The following is an 18,384-nucleotide window of genomic DNA, read 5'->3' on the forward strand; positions in this document are numbered from 1 at the left end:
ATACCTCAGACGCACAGCCGGAGGCCATCCTAGGAAATGGCCTCACGGGTAGTGAGGTCTCCTAATCAGGGTAAAACTAAATATAGGCTTGTTAATATGTAAATAAGTGCCAACTTTCGACTCCTGGAACATGCCACTAGTAATACTAGGTGGCAACGATTGACTTTCTAATGGGGCTCCCACAGGGTTTTCACTCGCAGCGGATGACCTCGAAGCTCCGAGTAGGTACGCTGGCATGCGCGACAGCGGCATCTCCCATCCGTCGTCAAATTGAGATTGTGAAGACTCCTCCGTTGTCCTGTTTGACGGAGAAGAATCAGTTGCGTAATGTTGCATACCTTGGGTTTGTTCATGAGTATTGGTAACATTTTCATACTCTGCTCTTCGGAATCCCAAAGCGGAACGCAGGTTGTGAGCCATCCTGAAATATCCAACACATAATACAAATGTGACAACACCTGCCACCTAAAATGTAAACAAAATTCATTCTCACAGCTACAATTCCAGCGATGTTTCTCAGTAGATAACTTGTTAACAAACCTATATTTAGTTTTACCCTGATTAGGAGGCCTCACTACCCGTGAGGCCATTTTCTAGGATGGCCTCCGGCTGTGCGTCTGAGGTATGACTTCTGAGGTCTTACTTATTGAGGCTCTAATAGTTATACCACAAAGGCCTATAACGTCCTTGTCTGAAATTGTAATACCTATGTGTACATCTTATTCCATTAGGCATAAACACAAACTCTCTATATGCATCCCTGAATTGACGAATTAAATCATTAAGATTTGGCTTATAATACCAAAGTTCTTCAAGTACAATGATAGCTGCTGAATAATTTATTTTGTTTCCATAGAAGGTAATAGCTAATTCATCAATCCTTTCTTGGTTGGTAGGAACAAGGAAGGCGAGGCGCAGGTCGTCTGGGGAATTTCTGATATGGTCCCAGTTGCCATAAAAAAACTCCAACGCAGACATTAGCTGTAAACAACAAGCTTTATTCAGAACATAACGGTACCCTTTCTTTTACAAAAAGTCATATACACACTATTTCTAACAACATTACTAAGTATGATTCTGTTCCTATTTCGAATTGTAATGACTCGGCTTTGTCATTCAATGTTCGCTTGCGCAGGTGGGCGGAACGTACTAATGTTATAGATTACACCGATCCATTTTTAGTTAATAATTGGTCTCGTATCCGTTTCATTGAGAAGTATTTTGACTCTTTTCAGGCAAATCGGTTGGTCGTCAGGTCGCTAACTGAGTGTCATTTAAATTATAATGGCTGGGCGGGCCGCGTTGTACGGTGGTATAACAAGGGCTTTCGGTCCACGGAGGTGCGTAAGAAACAGTTATATCTCTATGGCGATACAAATATCGGCAAGTCAGGGTAAAACTAAATATAAGCTTGTCAACAAGTTATCTACTGAGAAACAACGTTGGCATTGTAGCTGTCAGAATGAATTTTGTTTACATTTTAGGTGGCAGGTGTTGTCACTTTTTTATTATGTGTTGGATATTTCAGGATGGCTCACAACCTGCGTTCCGCTTTGGGATTCCGAAGAGCAGAGTATGAAAATGTTACCAATACTCATGAACAAACCCAAGGTATGCAACATTACGCAGCTGATTCTTCTCCGTCAAACAGAACAACATGTTCGAATATGGAAAAATGGGTGCTGTCGAGAAACATGATGAAAGTGCTATGAATTTCTCAAAATTACAACACTACGACATTACAAATGAATTTAAGTTTTTCTCTACCTGTGGGTACAGTATGTGTTATTGAACCATTGGAGGATAACGAAGTTTTGGGTTCACTGGGCTGTTTTGTGAAACGTAGTGTTGTATGTGTACAGGACAGGAACGACGGGCGAGTAGTTCCTGTGAACGTGGATAATTTTAGCGCTCTAGATGCGAATTTGAGGAAAGGAGTTTTAGTAGCAAATTTGGATGTGCCAGATGACGAAGACTGGTGTTCGAGAGGTAGGCGAAGAGATCAACCACTAACTGTCGATAGAACTGCATTGCGTGACAAAATTAAGCATTTGAAAGGAGGAGAAAGAGAGCAAATGCAAGAATTATTGTGGGAATTTAGGGATTTGTCTTTTCCTCAAGGGCTGTTACCAGCAACTCCATTACTTCAACATAGGATACCAACAGGGAATGAAGCACTTGTTTACCGTAAACCATACAGAATACCGAGGTATTTGCAGCTGATCGTGGAGGATTTCATTGATCAGCAGCTTGCAGACGGTATTATAGAGCATAGTAATAGTTGCTGGCGTGCGGACATTGTCGCTGTGCCTAAAAACTTATGGATGGAACGAAGAAATACAGGTTCTGTTATGACTACCGATACCTCAACAATAAGACAGTAATGGACGCATACCCCATTCCAAACATATCGGAGACTTTGGATCACTTAGGACTTTTCTACGGTGGATTTGACAAGTGGTTATCATCAGGTAGAGGCGGCTCCAGAGGATCGTTCAAAAACTGCTTTCTCTACTCCTGGTGGCCATTACCAGTACATTAGAATGTCATTTGGTTTGAGAAATGCTCCAGCAACGTTTCAGAGGTTGCTAGACAGTGTCTTGATGGGTTTGAAACCACGGCAGTGTCTGGTTCTATTTGGATGACATTATAGTGTTTTTAAGTAGTATGGAGCAACATAGACAGTGGTTAAGGGAAATCTTTATGAGGTTAAGAGCAGCTCGTTTTACGTTGAGCCTGGAGAAATGTCAGTTTGCATTAGAAGAAGTAAAATATTTGGGTCATATTATCAGTAAGGACGGAGTGCGAACAGACCCGAGGTTGGTACAGGCTGTAAGGGATTTTCGGGAACCGAAAACAGTTAAGGTGGTGCAGTCACTCATCGGATTCTGCAATTTCTATCGAAAGTTCATGAAGGGTTTTGCAGATTTAGCACAGCTGTTGATGCAATTGTTATGGAAGGGTGCAAAATTTGAGTGGACAGAAGAGTGTCAGAAAGCGTTTGACAAACTGAAAGAAGTGTTAACATCAAGTCCGGTTCTCGTGTTTCCAGATTTTGAAAAGGAGTTTATACTAACATGCGATGCATCGAATCAAGCATTGGGGTGTGTTCTTAGTCAGGAAATTGATGGGAAAGAACATCCTATAGTCTATGCGTCTAGGCAGCTGATTGCAGCAGAGAGGAATTACTCAACAACAGAGGGGGAGATGTTTAGCGTAATCTATGGAATCACATATTTTAAATGTTATTTATATGGGAGAATATTTCGGGTAGTGACAGATCACGCTGCATTGAAGTGGTTGTTGGGGTTGAAGGATCCATCCACTAGACTTGCTAGATGGGCTGTGAGGCTTAGGGAATTCAACTACGAGGTGGTGCACAAGCCTGGGAAGAAGCACAGTAATGCAGATGCACTAAGTAGGAAGGTGGCGAAAGTAGAAGTCAAAGGTTATGACCTAGCGGTATGGCAAGAATTACAGGACCCAGACAACGATTGTAAATTGTATTGGACACAGCCACAATTTAATATGTACAACAGTCTCCTGTGCAGGGAAACGAAGACGGTCTCCTGTGCAGGGAAATGAAGTAAGGGCCAAGGGTAGTAGTGCCACCGAAGTTGAGGTTTTAAAGGGAGCACATGATCATGTGTTATCTGGCCATGGAGGGTGTAGAGTGATGAATAGGAAAGTGGCAGAGAAGTATTGGTGGAGAGTCAGGAAAGGAGATGTGGATCGGTAAGTCAAGAATTGCATACCATGCGCGCAGAGAGCACATTTGAGCCGGAACAGATAAAGCTACAACGATTACCAGAAGCAACATGTCCATTCTCTTTGTTGTTGATGGATGTCTTAGGACCTTTTAGGCGAACACCATAAAAATAGATTCGTCCTGACAATAATAGACCATTTTTTCAAGGTATGTGGAGATGGTGGCTATGCCAAATCAACAGGCAGCAATGGTCGCATAAGCATTAGTAAACAACTGGATTTTGAAGTTTGGTGTACTGGAGACAATAATTACTGACCAAGGGATCACCTTCATGTCAGATTTATTGAAGGAACTGTGTAAATTGATTAACATAAAGAAGCTGAGGACGAGCACGTTGCATACACAGGCCAACGGAAGGAAAGAATGGGTACACAGAACAATTGCGAAGATGCTGAGTTTTTATGTGGATTCTCATCACCATCAATGGGACAAGTATTTGAAGCATATTGTATGTGCATACAATGCAAAAGTCCATACAAATACCAGTTTGTCTCCATATGAGGTACTGTATGGGTGAAAAATGCATCGCCGTTTGATTTAGTGAAGCTACAGAAAGGAAGGACCGGTGAATATGTACGTCAGTTCACTAGAACAATTCGGAATGTTTGGAAATGGGTACAAAAGGTGAATCCAAAGGCTTCAGAAAGGCAGGAAGACACAGTAAAGCAGAAAGGAAATTTACTGCAGTATAGAGTGGGGCAATGGGTAATGCTGTCCAGCCCCTATACGCAAAAAGGAAAAATGAAGAAGTTCCTCACGAGGTATCAAGGGCCATACCAAGTTGTTGAAACCACATCTCCCATTAATGTTAAGCTTCAGCTGCCAACTAGAATGACGATAGTACACACTGGGTGGTTACGGCCATTTATGGGTTGCCCTGATGTGATTCCAGGCATGTCACAGGAGGGAAATAGGAAGAAAGAGAGAGTGAAGAGAGGTACTAAGCACAGAGAAAACCAGAAGATAGAGTACAGCATGAAGTCCCATATGCTTTGCAATCTAGAAATTCCTGGCAGATTAAAACTGTGTGCCGGACCGAGACTCGAACTCGGGACCTTTGCCTTTCGCGGGCAAGTGGTAGAGCACTTGCCCGCGAAAGGCAAAGGTCCCGAGTTCGAGTCTCGGTCTGGTACACAGTTTTAATCTGCCAGGAAGTTTCATATCAGCGCACACTCCACTGCAGAGTGAAAATCTCATTCTGGAAACATCCCCCAGACTGTGGCTAAGCCATGTCTCTGCAATATCCATTCTTTCAGGAGTGCTAGTTCTTCAAGGTTCGCAGGAGAACTTCTGCAAAGTTTGGAAGGTAGGAGACAAGGTCCTGGCAGAAGTAAAGCTGTGAGGATGGGGCGTGAGTCGTGCTTGGGTAGCTCAGACAGTAGAGCACTTGCCCGCAAAAGGTAAAGGTCCCGAGTCTCGGTCTGGCACAAAGTTTTAATCTGTCAGGAAGTTTCATATCAGCACACACTCCACTGCAGAGTGAAAATCTCATTCAAGTAGTAGAGTATTTGTAGTTATTTGTTTTCTTGTCATGTATCATTGGGTTTACATAGATTAATTAGGCACTGTATTTTATACGTATTTTCGAATATAGCCTGCTAGGGACAGCAGTCCTTTTGAAGAGGGAGGAAGGGTGATGGTGATCCCTGTCCTCAGGTCACTGAAAAGGGACATGTAGCATCTGACGTATGCGGTGTTTTGTTGGAGGAGAAACCAACCACAATTCTGGAGAAATAGATGCAGTGGAGTAAATTTTGTGGCAAATCCGTAATAAATATGTGTTGAATGATATCAGGGTTGTACAATTTCCTGTTCAAATTTTTAGTTATTGAGTGTGCTGGGTCAGGAAAGTCATGTTTATTGCACCAGTTCATAAAATGTAAATTTAAGGATGAAAGTAATCACACAGTCGGTTGTTGCGGCCACATGTAGTAAGCGTTGCTTCATGCAGTGGAGAATGGCAAAACAGAGGCACGCCAGCGACCAAGGCGTTGCGAAGTAAGCACGCACAGATAGCCTTGCTGACAGTAGCAATCTACCAACAGGCTGACGCTAGGACGCACACAGATCGAGCGCCGAGCGAAGCCTGGAGAGTGCTGAGTAAGGGGAAGTGAGGCCAGCACGCTAAGTTACGCTGCAATATACTGCGGGAGTAATAACAAAAAGCTACCACCGAGGGTAAAAAATGTCCTCCTGCTGGATATAAATAGCGGAGTGCAGGCAGCAACACAGAGAAGCCATTAGGAAGCAGCTCAAATCAGAGGACGGGCGTGGTCCGTGTCCGAATGTTCAATCTTTGTAGGTGACAATGCCGGAAGTCTGTTCCACCTCACAGGAGTCATCCGTTCGCCGCCAGATGTCAACTTCAGCTCTGGAGGTCAGCCCGAGTTCGGTCGGCACCATGGCTGACTAACTACAGCGAGAACTTCCAGCAGGACCAGCCGCAGCGCGGTCTTGGTCACAGGCACCACCGGGGACTGACACCCGGACTTCATGGCAACCCGGCCCCATGGCGCGTGTTCCACTCAAGACGGGACCTTGCAGACATCGCGACTGATAGCTTCCCAGCCACCGGTGCGGCAGGTGTCGGCAGCTGGCCTCGTGGTGATGCGGCTCTGTGGGCGTGCCATACTGAGGCGCCGAGCGGCGACGAGTTCATCCCAATCACAGGGCATCCTGGCTTCAGCGGAGTGCTGGTGGCCTGAGGCTCCCGAGTGCAATCAGCGGTGCGCATTGCATGCATTGTCGGAGAATCTACACAGCAGCAGCCACGCGGAGGGATCTACAGGGCTGGGCAGCAACAACGAGGGAGAAATTGTAAAGAAAGTTCAATAAATAATCGTAAAACTCCACGCCGGCTCAGTCTTTGGCGCAGCCACTGTGTCTGCTGCTAACTAGTGGTGCAGAAGTCGTAACATGGTGTTGAGTTTGGATCAAAAATAGAGAATGTTGGAGGAAAATCTGTGAAGCTACAAATATGGGACACGTGCATGGTGCAGTTATTTTTAGCCAGGGGAAAAGGAATAGACTGTCCAAGGGACATTGTGGAACCAATATTGAGCTTGCAATGGGTTGGGATGCATTGGATCTTCTCCACCTACGAGAACTTGGTAGTAGTAGTAGTAGCAAGTTGTTTTGAGCAGGGAGTATTTGCAGAAGCGAAAAGTATAGAGCTCGAGGGGAGCGAAATTTTAATCAATGAAACTAAGTGTAACATAATAGGACTAACCTTCCCCCTGCCACCACCAATTTCAGGAGGCACATAATTGAATGTTACATAGCCACAGCTGTGCTGGCCAGAAGCCACTTTAGAGGTTTTGCCAAGGCAGACTCTGGCCTTGTTGAATCAAACTCCGGGGCCAGGTCTGTTGAGATCTGTAAACCAGTTCATTTTAGAGCAAGAGGGGTGCATAACAGCCAAACAGCTAGTGCAACATGTAGCTCAGTATACGGAAAGGCAACGGCAAATAACGATCATTTTGAGCACCTCTGTGCCAAGTGTCATCGCAGCCTTAACTTTGTTATGTGTAGTTTTCTTTCTGATCAGTCAGAGAGCTAATTGCTAAAGGGAACCAAGGGTAGTCCAAGTCCCAGTGGATTAGATACCGAGGGTGTGAGGCACGTAGGTAAGGGGTTGATCAAGCAGTGGTCGTCCAGTAAGGAATTTTTACGTTTTGTTTCATGTCTTGGTTATAAGAGGGTACTAGACCACATTTAAGTTTTCTAGTAGTAAGGAAATATGCCATAGGTGCCAATCCTAACAAGTTAAGAGCCAGTTAAGGGGCGACCCGGAGACTGGGTCTTTCCGAAGAGGGGAATAATGTAGCGGCACCATCGTTTAGGCTGGGAAAATCAGTTTTGTGCGACATTCTGAGCACAAGTTATAGCCAGGTGCGAACCGGATTGCAGTGAGTTACGCATACCAGTAGTTGTGAAGGCAAATAGGGGCCACAGGGGTGTAGAACTGCCAGAGAGAGCACACATAGCAGTTTTAATGGCGCAGGTCACAGGCAGAAGGGGATCACTGGCCAACCTAAGTGTTATGCCTATATGACGCAAAGCAGCGCGTTGGCAAAACAGAGGTGCACAGCTGAGTATAATTATGTGCCGTTTTCTGATGAGATTCATTTAACTGTGGGAGCTCTCCTGGACGGCAGGATGTATCACACCACCAGGCTACACGCAGCAACAGATGGGGCGCCAGCGTCCCAGTCCACGGCGGGTCGTTGGTTTGACCCTCTGAGGCAGACGCGGGGGCCACAGCCAGCCAGCGGTGGGAAAACTCATTGGCTTTCTACCGTGGGCAGCGGTCTCGGCTCCTGACACATGCCGGAGACATCCCGAGGCAAGGACTGCAGATTCGGATGCCTGATCGTGGGTGCTTGTTGCTGCCGCGACTCAAACCTTGCCGGCAAGAAAACAAGGTGCGGACCATCTTGCAGTTGTCAGCGGGCCACTCAGCAGCTCCTCGGAGTGATGCGGAGACAACGAGGATGGAGACAGCTGAGTCAGCAGGGACACAGACCGCCGAGTCAACTGCAGCATCCTGACAACTACACAACTTCGCTGGTGTACAAGACTGGCTAAACACAGCATTGCATTGCACAGGCTGCTAGAGTGCTTCCTCAGAATTGTGTGGCCCTGTGACGCAGACCAAGAGGAACGAGGGCATGGTAGTAAAAAACAATAAATCATTTGGAAAGTTCTCGCTGAGTTTTAATACGGTACCTCCTGGCACCCAACCACTACATTTGGCGTCTCCAGCCACTACAACACTTAGCTACTTCTTTTGTCATAACCCCTACTGCTATTCCTTCCTTTTAAATTGTCCTCCCGAGTGGTACATTACATATTCAACACACTACTTGTAGCAATGTTCTCACATTCCAGAAACATATCCTAAGCATTTAATTTACACTCATAAGTAAGCAACAAGCTTTTTAGTACCCAATTTCAGTTTATCAGCTACGAATTTTCCATTAGGGTCACAGGTAAAATTAAAAATTTCAAAACGGGCATTGTAAGAAATTTGCAAATTACACAATTTTAGAATGTTAATACTGGAACAAGTAAAGAAGGCATTAGGTAACATCTATTTAATGACAGGCAAGCTAAGGTAGCAAATATTGAACTGAATGATGCTGAAACTACATTAATGCATAAAGGTTCATATGACAGTATTGAAAACATAAATGAAAACATTGTCATGTGTATGTTATATGTGCAGCAACCAATGGCGGGCGGTCATCATGGGCTACAGCACACTGTAAATATTGCACTAAATTATGCCATTCCTTTATGAATGAGAACCAGAAATTGAACAAAAATTACACCAGTTCTCTTCATATTGAATGCTGGTATCCAAATAAGATGAATGAAAACATGTTTTGTGGCAATTTCTCCGTGATAACTAGAAGCCAGTGTCGAGTGCTCAAATGATGAGTTAACCAAGCAGCAACCAACTCAGAGAAGGGACGCATCTGCCTGTTTTCGACTGCAATGCTCCAAAATGATGTAAATCCTGCCGCCACTGAGGGCACTACATTGTTCACAGAACCAGGCTGAAAACTCTGTGTAAAAGTTTTGTGGAAGCATTGTGACGAATTTTAGGTGAGCACTTGTCATAATGGTGCAGTGGCAGTTTGTGAGCTCAGATTTGAAACCCAACCCTCTGCTGCCAACTCACCCCCCCCCCCCCCCCCCTCCCTCTTACGGTGTTAAACTATTAATTATGAAATTTAGCCCTTTGACTGCTACATGTGTGCTCTCCACATTCCATGCTGAGAGCAACTTTGTCATCACTGTTACTGCTTGCTCAATGCTGCTACCTGTGTATTCTGGCCACTATGAAATACTTATCATCCGATTTTAATAAAATCATTCAGTGAAAAAATTTGATTTTTACCACATCTCACAGCTTGATATCTCCACTCAATAAAGGACTGAATTTCTTTTCATTATTCACCATAGCTACTGTGTTGCATCAGTTAAGTAAAACATTGCATGAAATTTTAGTCTGCAGAGATAACAACACATTGGGTGAACTTTGCTTATGGTCGATGTAGTCCATACACAGCTTTTTATGACATGCAGATAAGATATCAAAATTTTATAAAAAAGCTGAGAACAGAATGATTTCTCATTTAATTTTCATGACATTAGTTTTTATATCTGTTGGATGGTCTTGCAAGGCATCCACATTTCTTCACTGCACATCAAGAATCATGTGCTCATAACAACCATCATGATTCATAGACAGTTCAAGATATCGAAACAAGATATTTTGAAAATGACAGTGTGCAAAACGGCATGTATGATACATACTTGAATTTTTTGATTCAGTGAGATATGGCAGCAATTTACCTGCAGCAGCAATCCAAGAGTCAGTGGAACAGGACATGTAAACATGTGAATAAAGCTTAAGTTCTCTAAGCATAGAGTATGAGGGATTTTTTGAGCAGTGCTACACAAAACGGTTCTGTAGCCAAGAACTGGTACTTTGTCAACTCGTGTACAGTTCCCACCACTTTCTTCTTTTTTTTCACTTTATTTTATTTTTCACAATGTTAACAGATTAATTATCAAATTTAAATATATTTAGACAGTTCAATTTACTTATGATTACTAATCTTGTAAGTCAAAAGGTAGTAGACTGGTAAAATTTTGCATAAGCTGTCACTGGCTGCAACTACATCTCAACCTTTTGTGTGTAGCTGTATTCTTCAAATGATGCTTCCTATTATCCAGTGGTTTTATCTGCACTGTATCCATTACATTTTACAAGGATGCCAAGCTAACCTTACATATTCTTCACAATGATGCTATTTTGACTCAGTTCTATGTTTTCTTTATACTGTATGATTGTAATTAAACAGGTGGCATTCCAAGTGCTGCAGTATGGGCTCCACTGGAGGATGTTCATAAATTGGTGTGCTCATGAAGTATGCTGAAAAAATAATAGTTCCACTTTCTGCCACCAAGTGAAAATGTGGTGCTGAAACCAGTCAGAATGTGGTGTGGGTGCACAAAAAACTGAGGAATGATCAAACACATGATATGGATGGTCCAGGCACATTTATTAGGATATGGTCACAAATAACAACACGTGTTCAATACAGTCTCCTGACTCAGCAACATGCCACATCCATAACACAACAAGGTTGACAGTTGCTCACAATATATCCGACGTAATGAGAGCGATACGCCATCCTGATTGACATGATCTTTCAGATAGCCCTACAACCAGAAGTCACATGGGTTTAGGCTGGGGGATCTGGAAGGCTTCGCATCTTGAGATTGCTTAGCGATGTGGTCATTACAGAAGATTTCTCAAAGCAAATCTTTCACAGGGCATGCAACATGTGGTGTCATCCCTTCTTGCATTACAATAGTGATGTGGACACAGTTGCGTTCTTGCACAGCTGTAGGGAAGTGTTGCACAAGGAGGTCCTTATAAAATGCAGATGTCACTGTACACCTAACAGGCCTGTGAGGTGTCATCCCTTAGAAGAAAAATGGACCAAGAATGAAGGTGCTTGTGAAACCACACCAGACAGTCAGATAGATGAGTGCAGAGGATGTTCCTGCAAAACATAACTGTTGAGCAGGGGAGAGGGAATACTCATGACACAGCTCAAGCACTGGCTGCAGAATTTGAGGCAAGTGTTGCAAAGTCAGCTATAGCTACAGCAACTCTTCAACAACTGCCATGGGAATGGGGTGCCTCCTTCTCCCTGCTGCACCACTTAATTCACCCATTTCTTCAGATTTCTTCATTATATTTTTTAACCCATTTATTGACGCAGGGCCTCTTTGCAACTGTTTCTGTCAGCTTTACTCCCACAATGCAGCACTGCTGTTCAAGATAAAACAACTTCACCAGCAGTGCGTGGTCTTTCTTCTCACTAGCCATTGTTCTTCATATGGAAAAATTCAAACTTCTTAACCCTTTACAGCCAACTGTCACTTCACAATACAAATCAACATGTGTCGCCAAGTGGCAAACAGCATACTGATGTCAAAACAGGAAACATTTCACATTCTGACTGATAATGGCACCATATTTTCGCCTGGTGGCAGAATGTGGAACTACTACTTTTTTCAGCATACTCTAAGAGCACCATAATTAACTGACATATCTACAAATGTTTCAACTTCCTATGATGTATACAGCCTGCACTGCAGCACTCAGAACACCATCAGTTTAATTATAACAGTCTGGTATATTATTAAATTACCTGTTTTTATGTAATTTACACTTCTCTCCACATAAGTATTTACTTTTTCACTTTTGTTTTTAATGATCTCAGAATGGCTATTACTGGCTGAAAACTGGTAGTCTGAGTACATTATTTTGTTATCATAAGACTGGAAGCCAAGAAACTGCTTCAGTTCAATATTCCCACTCAGTGGATAAGGAGGGCATCTTAGTAGGAATGGTCAGTATTCAGGGATATGACAGGAATGATCATTCAGAGCAAAAGAGTCGAGTAAATATAGGCTCTAAAGTGCATACCTTAAGAGCTATGAGGAAGTATTCACTGAGCAATGTGATGCAGTGGTTAGTACACTGGACTCACGTTTGGGCGGACAATGGTTCAAACATGCATCGGGCCATTCAGATTTAGGTTTTCCATGATTTCCCTAAATCGCTCCAGGCAAATGCTGGGTTGATTCCTTTGAAAGGCAACAGCCAATTTACTTCACCATCCTTGACACAATCTGGTATTGTGCTCCATCTCTAATGACCTTAATGTCAACGGGACATTAAACCCCATGTTCCTTCCTTTCTTTCTTCATTAGCACTTGTTCATCTGTGTTACTACGAAACATAACTCTTCTACTGAACAAGTGTCCATACCTCTTAAGTTATGCATTTTAGAGTCCCAAAATTGCGAAATCCATGGAATTTGCTGGTAGCACTTGTACATAATAAACTGCAGTCGCACTTAATTGCGTGTATTGTGTATTGAACCAGGGACCTAGAAATGACAGAGAGGCTTCATCCTGCCGTAGCCCTCAGGTTCACAACCTCACAACAGGCCACAGCAGTCCACCCACCCCATCTCCACCCCACACCGAACCCAGGGTTATTGTTCAGTTCAGCGCCCAGTGGACCCCCCAGGAATGTCTCATACCAGACGAGTGTGACCCCAAATGTCTGCATGGTAATTATGGTGTACACATACATGGAGACAATGTTTACACAGCAATCACTGATAGAGTGTAACTGAGGCGGAATAAGAGGAACCATTCCGCATTCACTGAGACAGATGGAAAACCACCTTAAAAACCATCCACAGGCTGGCCAGCACACCAGACCTCGACACGAATCCCCTGAGGGGGTTCGTGCTGGGGACTGGCATGCCTTCTGCTTGGGAAGCAGAACGTTATACCGCACGGCTAGCTGGGTGGGTCTCACTTAATCAACTTTCATTAAAAGTAAATTCTTTGATTAAATAAAAGGTGGTTATGTGGGGACAAAATTTTCAGTCACTTTCCCATTTATCTGATAAACGTTACAGATAGACTGAAAATGTCTCTTTTCAATCATTACGATTCCATAAATAAGTTTGTTTTTTTTCAAACTTGTAGCTTTTATGATGCTAAATAATACAACTACTTTTTATGCTAAATAACATTACTAAATTTTATCGCACATCTCAAGGGATAAATATTACTTTTCTCAATTAGTGAGTCTTTTGTTTTGTGTATGTTATATGTACACTGCTAAAATTTTATTTTATTCTTTCTTCCACATTTGGAGCTGTTGGAATTTTAATATTACAAAAAAAGGATAAAAAGTCATATATTTTGACTGAATTAGAAAGAAAGAATATAATAATATATTTTGATGACTTGTCTTATTATCATTTCGTGGTTTACAATTTTATAAGCACGCACCTGCAGCTGCACAACGAAGAGGTGTTACACCAACTGCCCCCATAGTTTCATTTAGTCTTGAAGGCTTTTCATTTAACAGAAAAACCATTTTCTCGAAGTCACTTTTCAAGACTGCTTCATGCAGAGAAATGTCTTCATCTGGATCAATCATGAAGTTAAATACTTCAGCCATTTCCCTGATTCCAGTACATGAATCAGTGCCTGTTACAGGTACATGCCAAATTACAAATAAAGGCACAGGCTACTGTGAGAGAACTAACATTAAACATTACAAAATAACTGAATTGTACTATACAGTCTTCTAAAGGATCTTCAAAATACTTTTATTAAACACAAATAAATATGACAAGGTTTTTAAATAGAACACAGACTATTGACATTCTCGTGCCCACTTGGTTGGAAGCTAAGTGAAAAGAAACTTCACTAACATTTGAAACATTAAGCAATCAATGTAACTACACTGCTTCTAACAAATAAGCAGAATTAAAGACAAAGTGAATATTTTACAAAATTTTTCAACAGGAAACTTTTTATAAAACATTCTGACAGAATTCACTTATTATGAAAACTAAAACAAGATGTGTATAAACAGTTATTCTCACCTTGAAAGCAAGCTTACTATTACAAAACAATGTTCACCAAGAATATTTTGTCTTTTTGTTACTAACACACCATGCAATGTACAATATGTTTCACCAGTATTACAATGCGTAAAAAATCTGCTTTTTATCAGGAAAAAAAAAAAAAAAAACACACACACACACACACAGAATTTTGATGCAAATTTATCTGCTTTATTTAAGTAAATACAAAAAACACTAACTTTGAGAACAGAAATAAGCTTTCTTCTTACATGCAATTAGAAAATTACAGAGCAGTTGTTTCACACACAAGAGAAACAAAACATGCAAAACTGTTATTCCCTTCACTATTAAAAGTCACTCTACTCTAACACACACACACACACACACACACACACACACTTAAGAACACAAACAACAGAACTTTAGGTATCTGTTTAGTTAGTGGTAATGACAATTAAGCTACTGCCCAAACGCAAAGGTATGAAAAAATGGAATGTATGCAACAGCAGCTGCAGCTAGTAGCAAATACCAGTACTGATAAAAGAAAAAATAATAAACGGTGCTTTTCATTTTCTTAAGAATATTTCACTTTATGTTACACTTCCATTACTACTTCTTGTTAACCCCCTTGTAATGCCTGTGACCTTATTTTCTTTGTTCTCATTTTCTTTCCTATTCAGTTAAAAAAAATTATAAGAAAGTCCCCTTATCACATCATTGTTGTGAGTGTAAGTTGATGGGTACCGTACACTGATATTTGGAGCTTTTGTTCTCTTTTACACTTTGTTATTCTCATCTGTTCCCGATCATGTTGTCCCTAAGAATACTTTTCATATCATTCCATTGATATGAAGCATTGTTTATGCTTCCCCTTCTGCTGCCATCCATCTCATTATTTTGGTTGTGATTTGGTCATACATTTGTGTGTTCTGTGTCTGAGTGAATGGTTTTCCTCTGTTATTTACTATTTTCTGCTTCTCATGTACATATATTTATGCTAACACATCTGTTTTTAAGCAAGTGTGATAATAACCATAAACTATTATTTTTCACGATATATTGAGGTATTAAGGTAAGTGACTTACCCCTGCCTCCACTACAAATAATATCTTCTTTTAATTTCTGTAGGAACTACAGACCTAGTTACCAAAATGTATTATAACAACATATGTTACATGCAATGATATGAACACAGGGGACACATTCTGACTTAAATATCATCATGGCAACTGATACAATCCAATGAATAAAATGACAATATGTAAATTGTAATGTACAATTTATAGAAGAGGATGTACTCATATAATAATTAGGAAAATACAAGAACAATTATGTATCATTTGTAATTACATTAGACACTTGATAGCTACAATATTAATGTACCATAATAAATCGCATTTTCTACACATCTTAAAACTGTTTACAAAAGCCTGTCCCTATTGTGCAACATTTATAAAACCATAATATGTGACTATTACTCTAGCTGTCATTGATATTTCTCTATAAGTAGTAATAACACCAACCATTACTGATTTTTTTCTACTGTTTTTCTATACTAAAATAACTGCAGATTCAAACTTTTAACAGAAACAGTACTGGAAATGAACTTTTAACCATCAAAATACACATATTTCAATAACAAAGTATTCAATATTCTCTCTTTCATTACTCCACATTTCATAATAAACATGGACGTAGCAAAAGAAAATCACAGTACATTTCCATAGTGTCACTTAAGTGAATGGGACTAATGAATCCACATTCCTAGAGTAATTTCAAATTACAAACTATGCAGAATGTAGAATTTGGTCATATATTTGTTCTTCCTTTCTATAAAATATTCAACACATTATCTGTTATTTATACGTTGCCCTTCTGTAGGAGAAGACAAACCAAGCAGTTTCTCTTTCAGGTAAGCTACAGATGCAACCCTTATCATATTCTGAAGTTGCAAACTTTTACCTTTTGGGGGATTTTCAACATCTTTTGTGCCCAGAATTGTGATCTTTTTACTTAAGGAGTCAATGTTTTCAGCTAATTTCAGAAGCTTTCCCCTTAAAATATGTGCCTCTTCTGGGGTATGTGCTGTTTCCCCACACTGCAAAGATTCACACATTTTAAAATACACTTCAGCCATCTCATCGGCTTCTTTTATATATGATGCAAGGCGTTCATAAAACTGACTTATTATTGGTTTCTGGCTTCGATTTTCTTTCAGCTTCTCCCTGGCTTCCAAAAGTTGTTTGCAATGCACACAGAGGCGTAAATTCTGTTCACCAGTCATATTATCCATAAATGACTTTACAGAACTGAGACTGGCCACAGAGCTGGAATGCTCCAAAGCCCCACTGTTTGTATTCTTTTGTTTGTCTACATTGAATGAAGTACAAGAAAGATCATGACCAAATCCAGAACCTGTCATTTTCTTAGCAACACCAAGCTCAAGAAAATGAGAACACTCATTACACATAATAGCTCCACAGAGACGGCAATGATGTTTCCTTCGAGCAACATGAAAACTTTTTGCACAGCTAGGACAAAGCTTCACATCTCGATCATCAATCCATGGTACTATAGCTTGTTCATGCAACTTCCGCTTCACTGGATCCGCCGGTACATCTCGCAGCAACTTATCCAGTCGAATCAATAATTTATTTGTTTCTGCAGCATATCTCTCCAAACGAGAACCCCTAAATATACGAAAATATTCTGAGTGTGATCTGAATGCCCCTACTTCTTGAGGTTCATACAATAGCACTTCAAAACTATCTTGTAAGTGTGCTGTGGTCCTAAAATCAGCAGGTAGATCTTCATCTTCCAACTTAAGGATTCTCTTCTTAGCCTTTCCTAACAGACCTTTAATTGATTTGATCACATCTTGATCTTCTGTGTGCTCTTCTTGAAAATGTGTCTCAAGGCTTTTTGGAGATCCTAAATCTGCCTTACATATCGGACACAGGAAACCCTCTATTATCTCACCTCCTTCAGCCATTTAAATTATTTATGAGAAGATGTGAAATAAGTAATGGAAATACTGAAATTGATTATTCAGGTTACCACACCAGTTTTCCATAATACAAAATTTGGTAAGCAGCATGAACAAGTTATCTCCTGCATGTTAATGTGAAATGTAGTAGTATTCTCCAACAGTGGTGTAACTGGAATGAAAACATACAAATAAATTACAGAGTGAAGAAATCTCTTTTCTTAAACGCTAATTGTAAAATAATCTCTTTGACCATTCTTAATTCATTATAAGTCAGAGCACTTGCAAAAATATCCATTACATGTTTTCACTACTAATGTAGGAAGATTTTCAAAAGATGTCTCAGAAAAACTGCAGCAACACTCTTCAACAATTATCTGAATGTTTCCTATATGCATGTGATGATAAATCACAATGTCAATATACTTTGTCATAGAAATGTATTTTGAGATTGTCACTCTCCACTACTGGCCGATATTGAAGATAACTGTTTGTCAACACAACAGATAAACACACAAAACAGTGCTGTATACAAAGAGGCAATCACATTTATCCAACATATATAAAATTTACAATAGTCCTATTCAGCACTATGATAATTAGTTACTGCATACGTATGTACACAGCACAGACTTACTGAAGAATATGGAACATAAGAGACTTCACAAAAGACATAAAAAAGACCATGTAAATTAAAGCAACGGAAAGCACAGAATAGGGCTTCGCAATAAAAAATAATTCCATTCAAGTGGAAAAGTATCAGTCTGATAAACAGACAACTCATAACACAGCCACAGCTGAAATACTAATGGCAGCATAACAACAATATTTAAATACAATATCAAGCATCAGGTCATGAACAAGGAAACTGGACAGTTCAGTAAACAGGTCTTGTACAATGTTGCCAACTGCGCTGTGACGTTGTACAAGGATAAAAAAAGTATATCTGTAACGTATGGAGAAGGAACACAGCCAGGTTGAGATGCTTAATACATTTATGACACAATTCAGTAGCTTTTGCTTGGAAAAGGTAAGTCTAACACCCAATTTTCTCATCAACCAGGAAGAAAAGAAGATCAGGACATAATTCCCATCGATAGAAAACTCAAGAGTGATGGAACACAGACTAGGATGAGAAAATG

The 18,384-nt window shown here is 40.7% G+C and overlaps 1 protein-coding gene across 8 annotated transcripts in view; it reads right to left on the reverse strand.

Annotated features, from left to right (window-relative positions):
* Positions 1-18,384, reverse strand: part of LOC124616394 (rabenosyn-5-like) — a 169,474-nt gene that overhangs the window by 124,784 nt on the left and 26,306 nt on the right. For 5 of the 8 annotated variants that reach the window (XR_006979862.1, XR_006979858.1, XR_006979861.1 and 2 more), the window contains one exon: positions 13,673-17,414. Coding sequence is in view for 3 of the 8 variants with exons in the window: in XM_047144717.1 (XP_047000673.1) it covers positions 16,106-17,248 (1,143 nt within the window). In the remaining 5 variants the exon portion in view is untranslated. Of the gene's footprint in view, positions 1-13,539; positions 17,415-18,384 lie in introns of those variants that run through there. The other 3 variants (XM_047144725.1, XM_047144733.1, XM_047144717.1) reach the window with 3 other exon arrangements.

This window comes from Schistocerca americana, chromosome 1 (genome assembly GCF_021461395.2).
Source record: "Schistocerca americana isolate TAMUIC-IGC-003095 chromosome 1, iqSchAmer2.1, whole genome shotgun sequence".
NCBI lineage: Eukaryota > Metazoa > Arthropoda > Insecta > Orthoptera > Acrididae > Schistocerca > Schistocerca americana.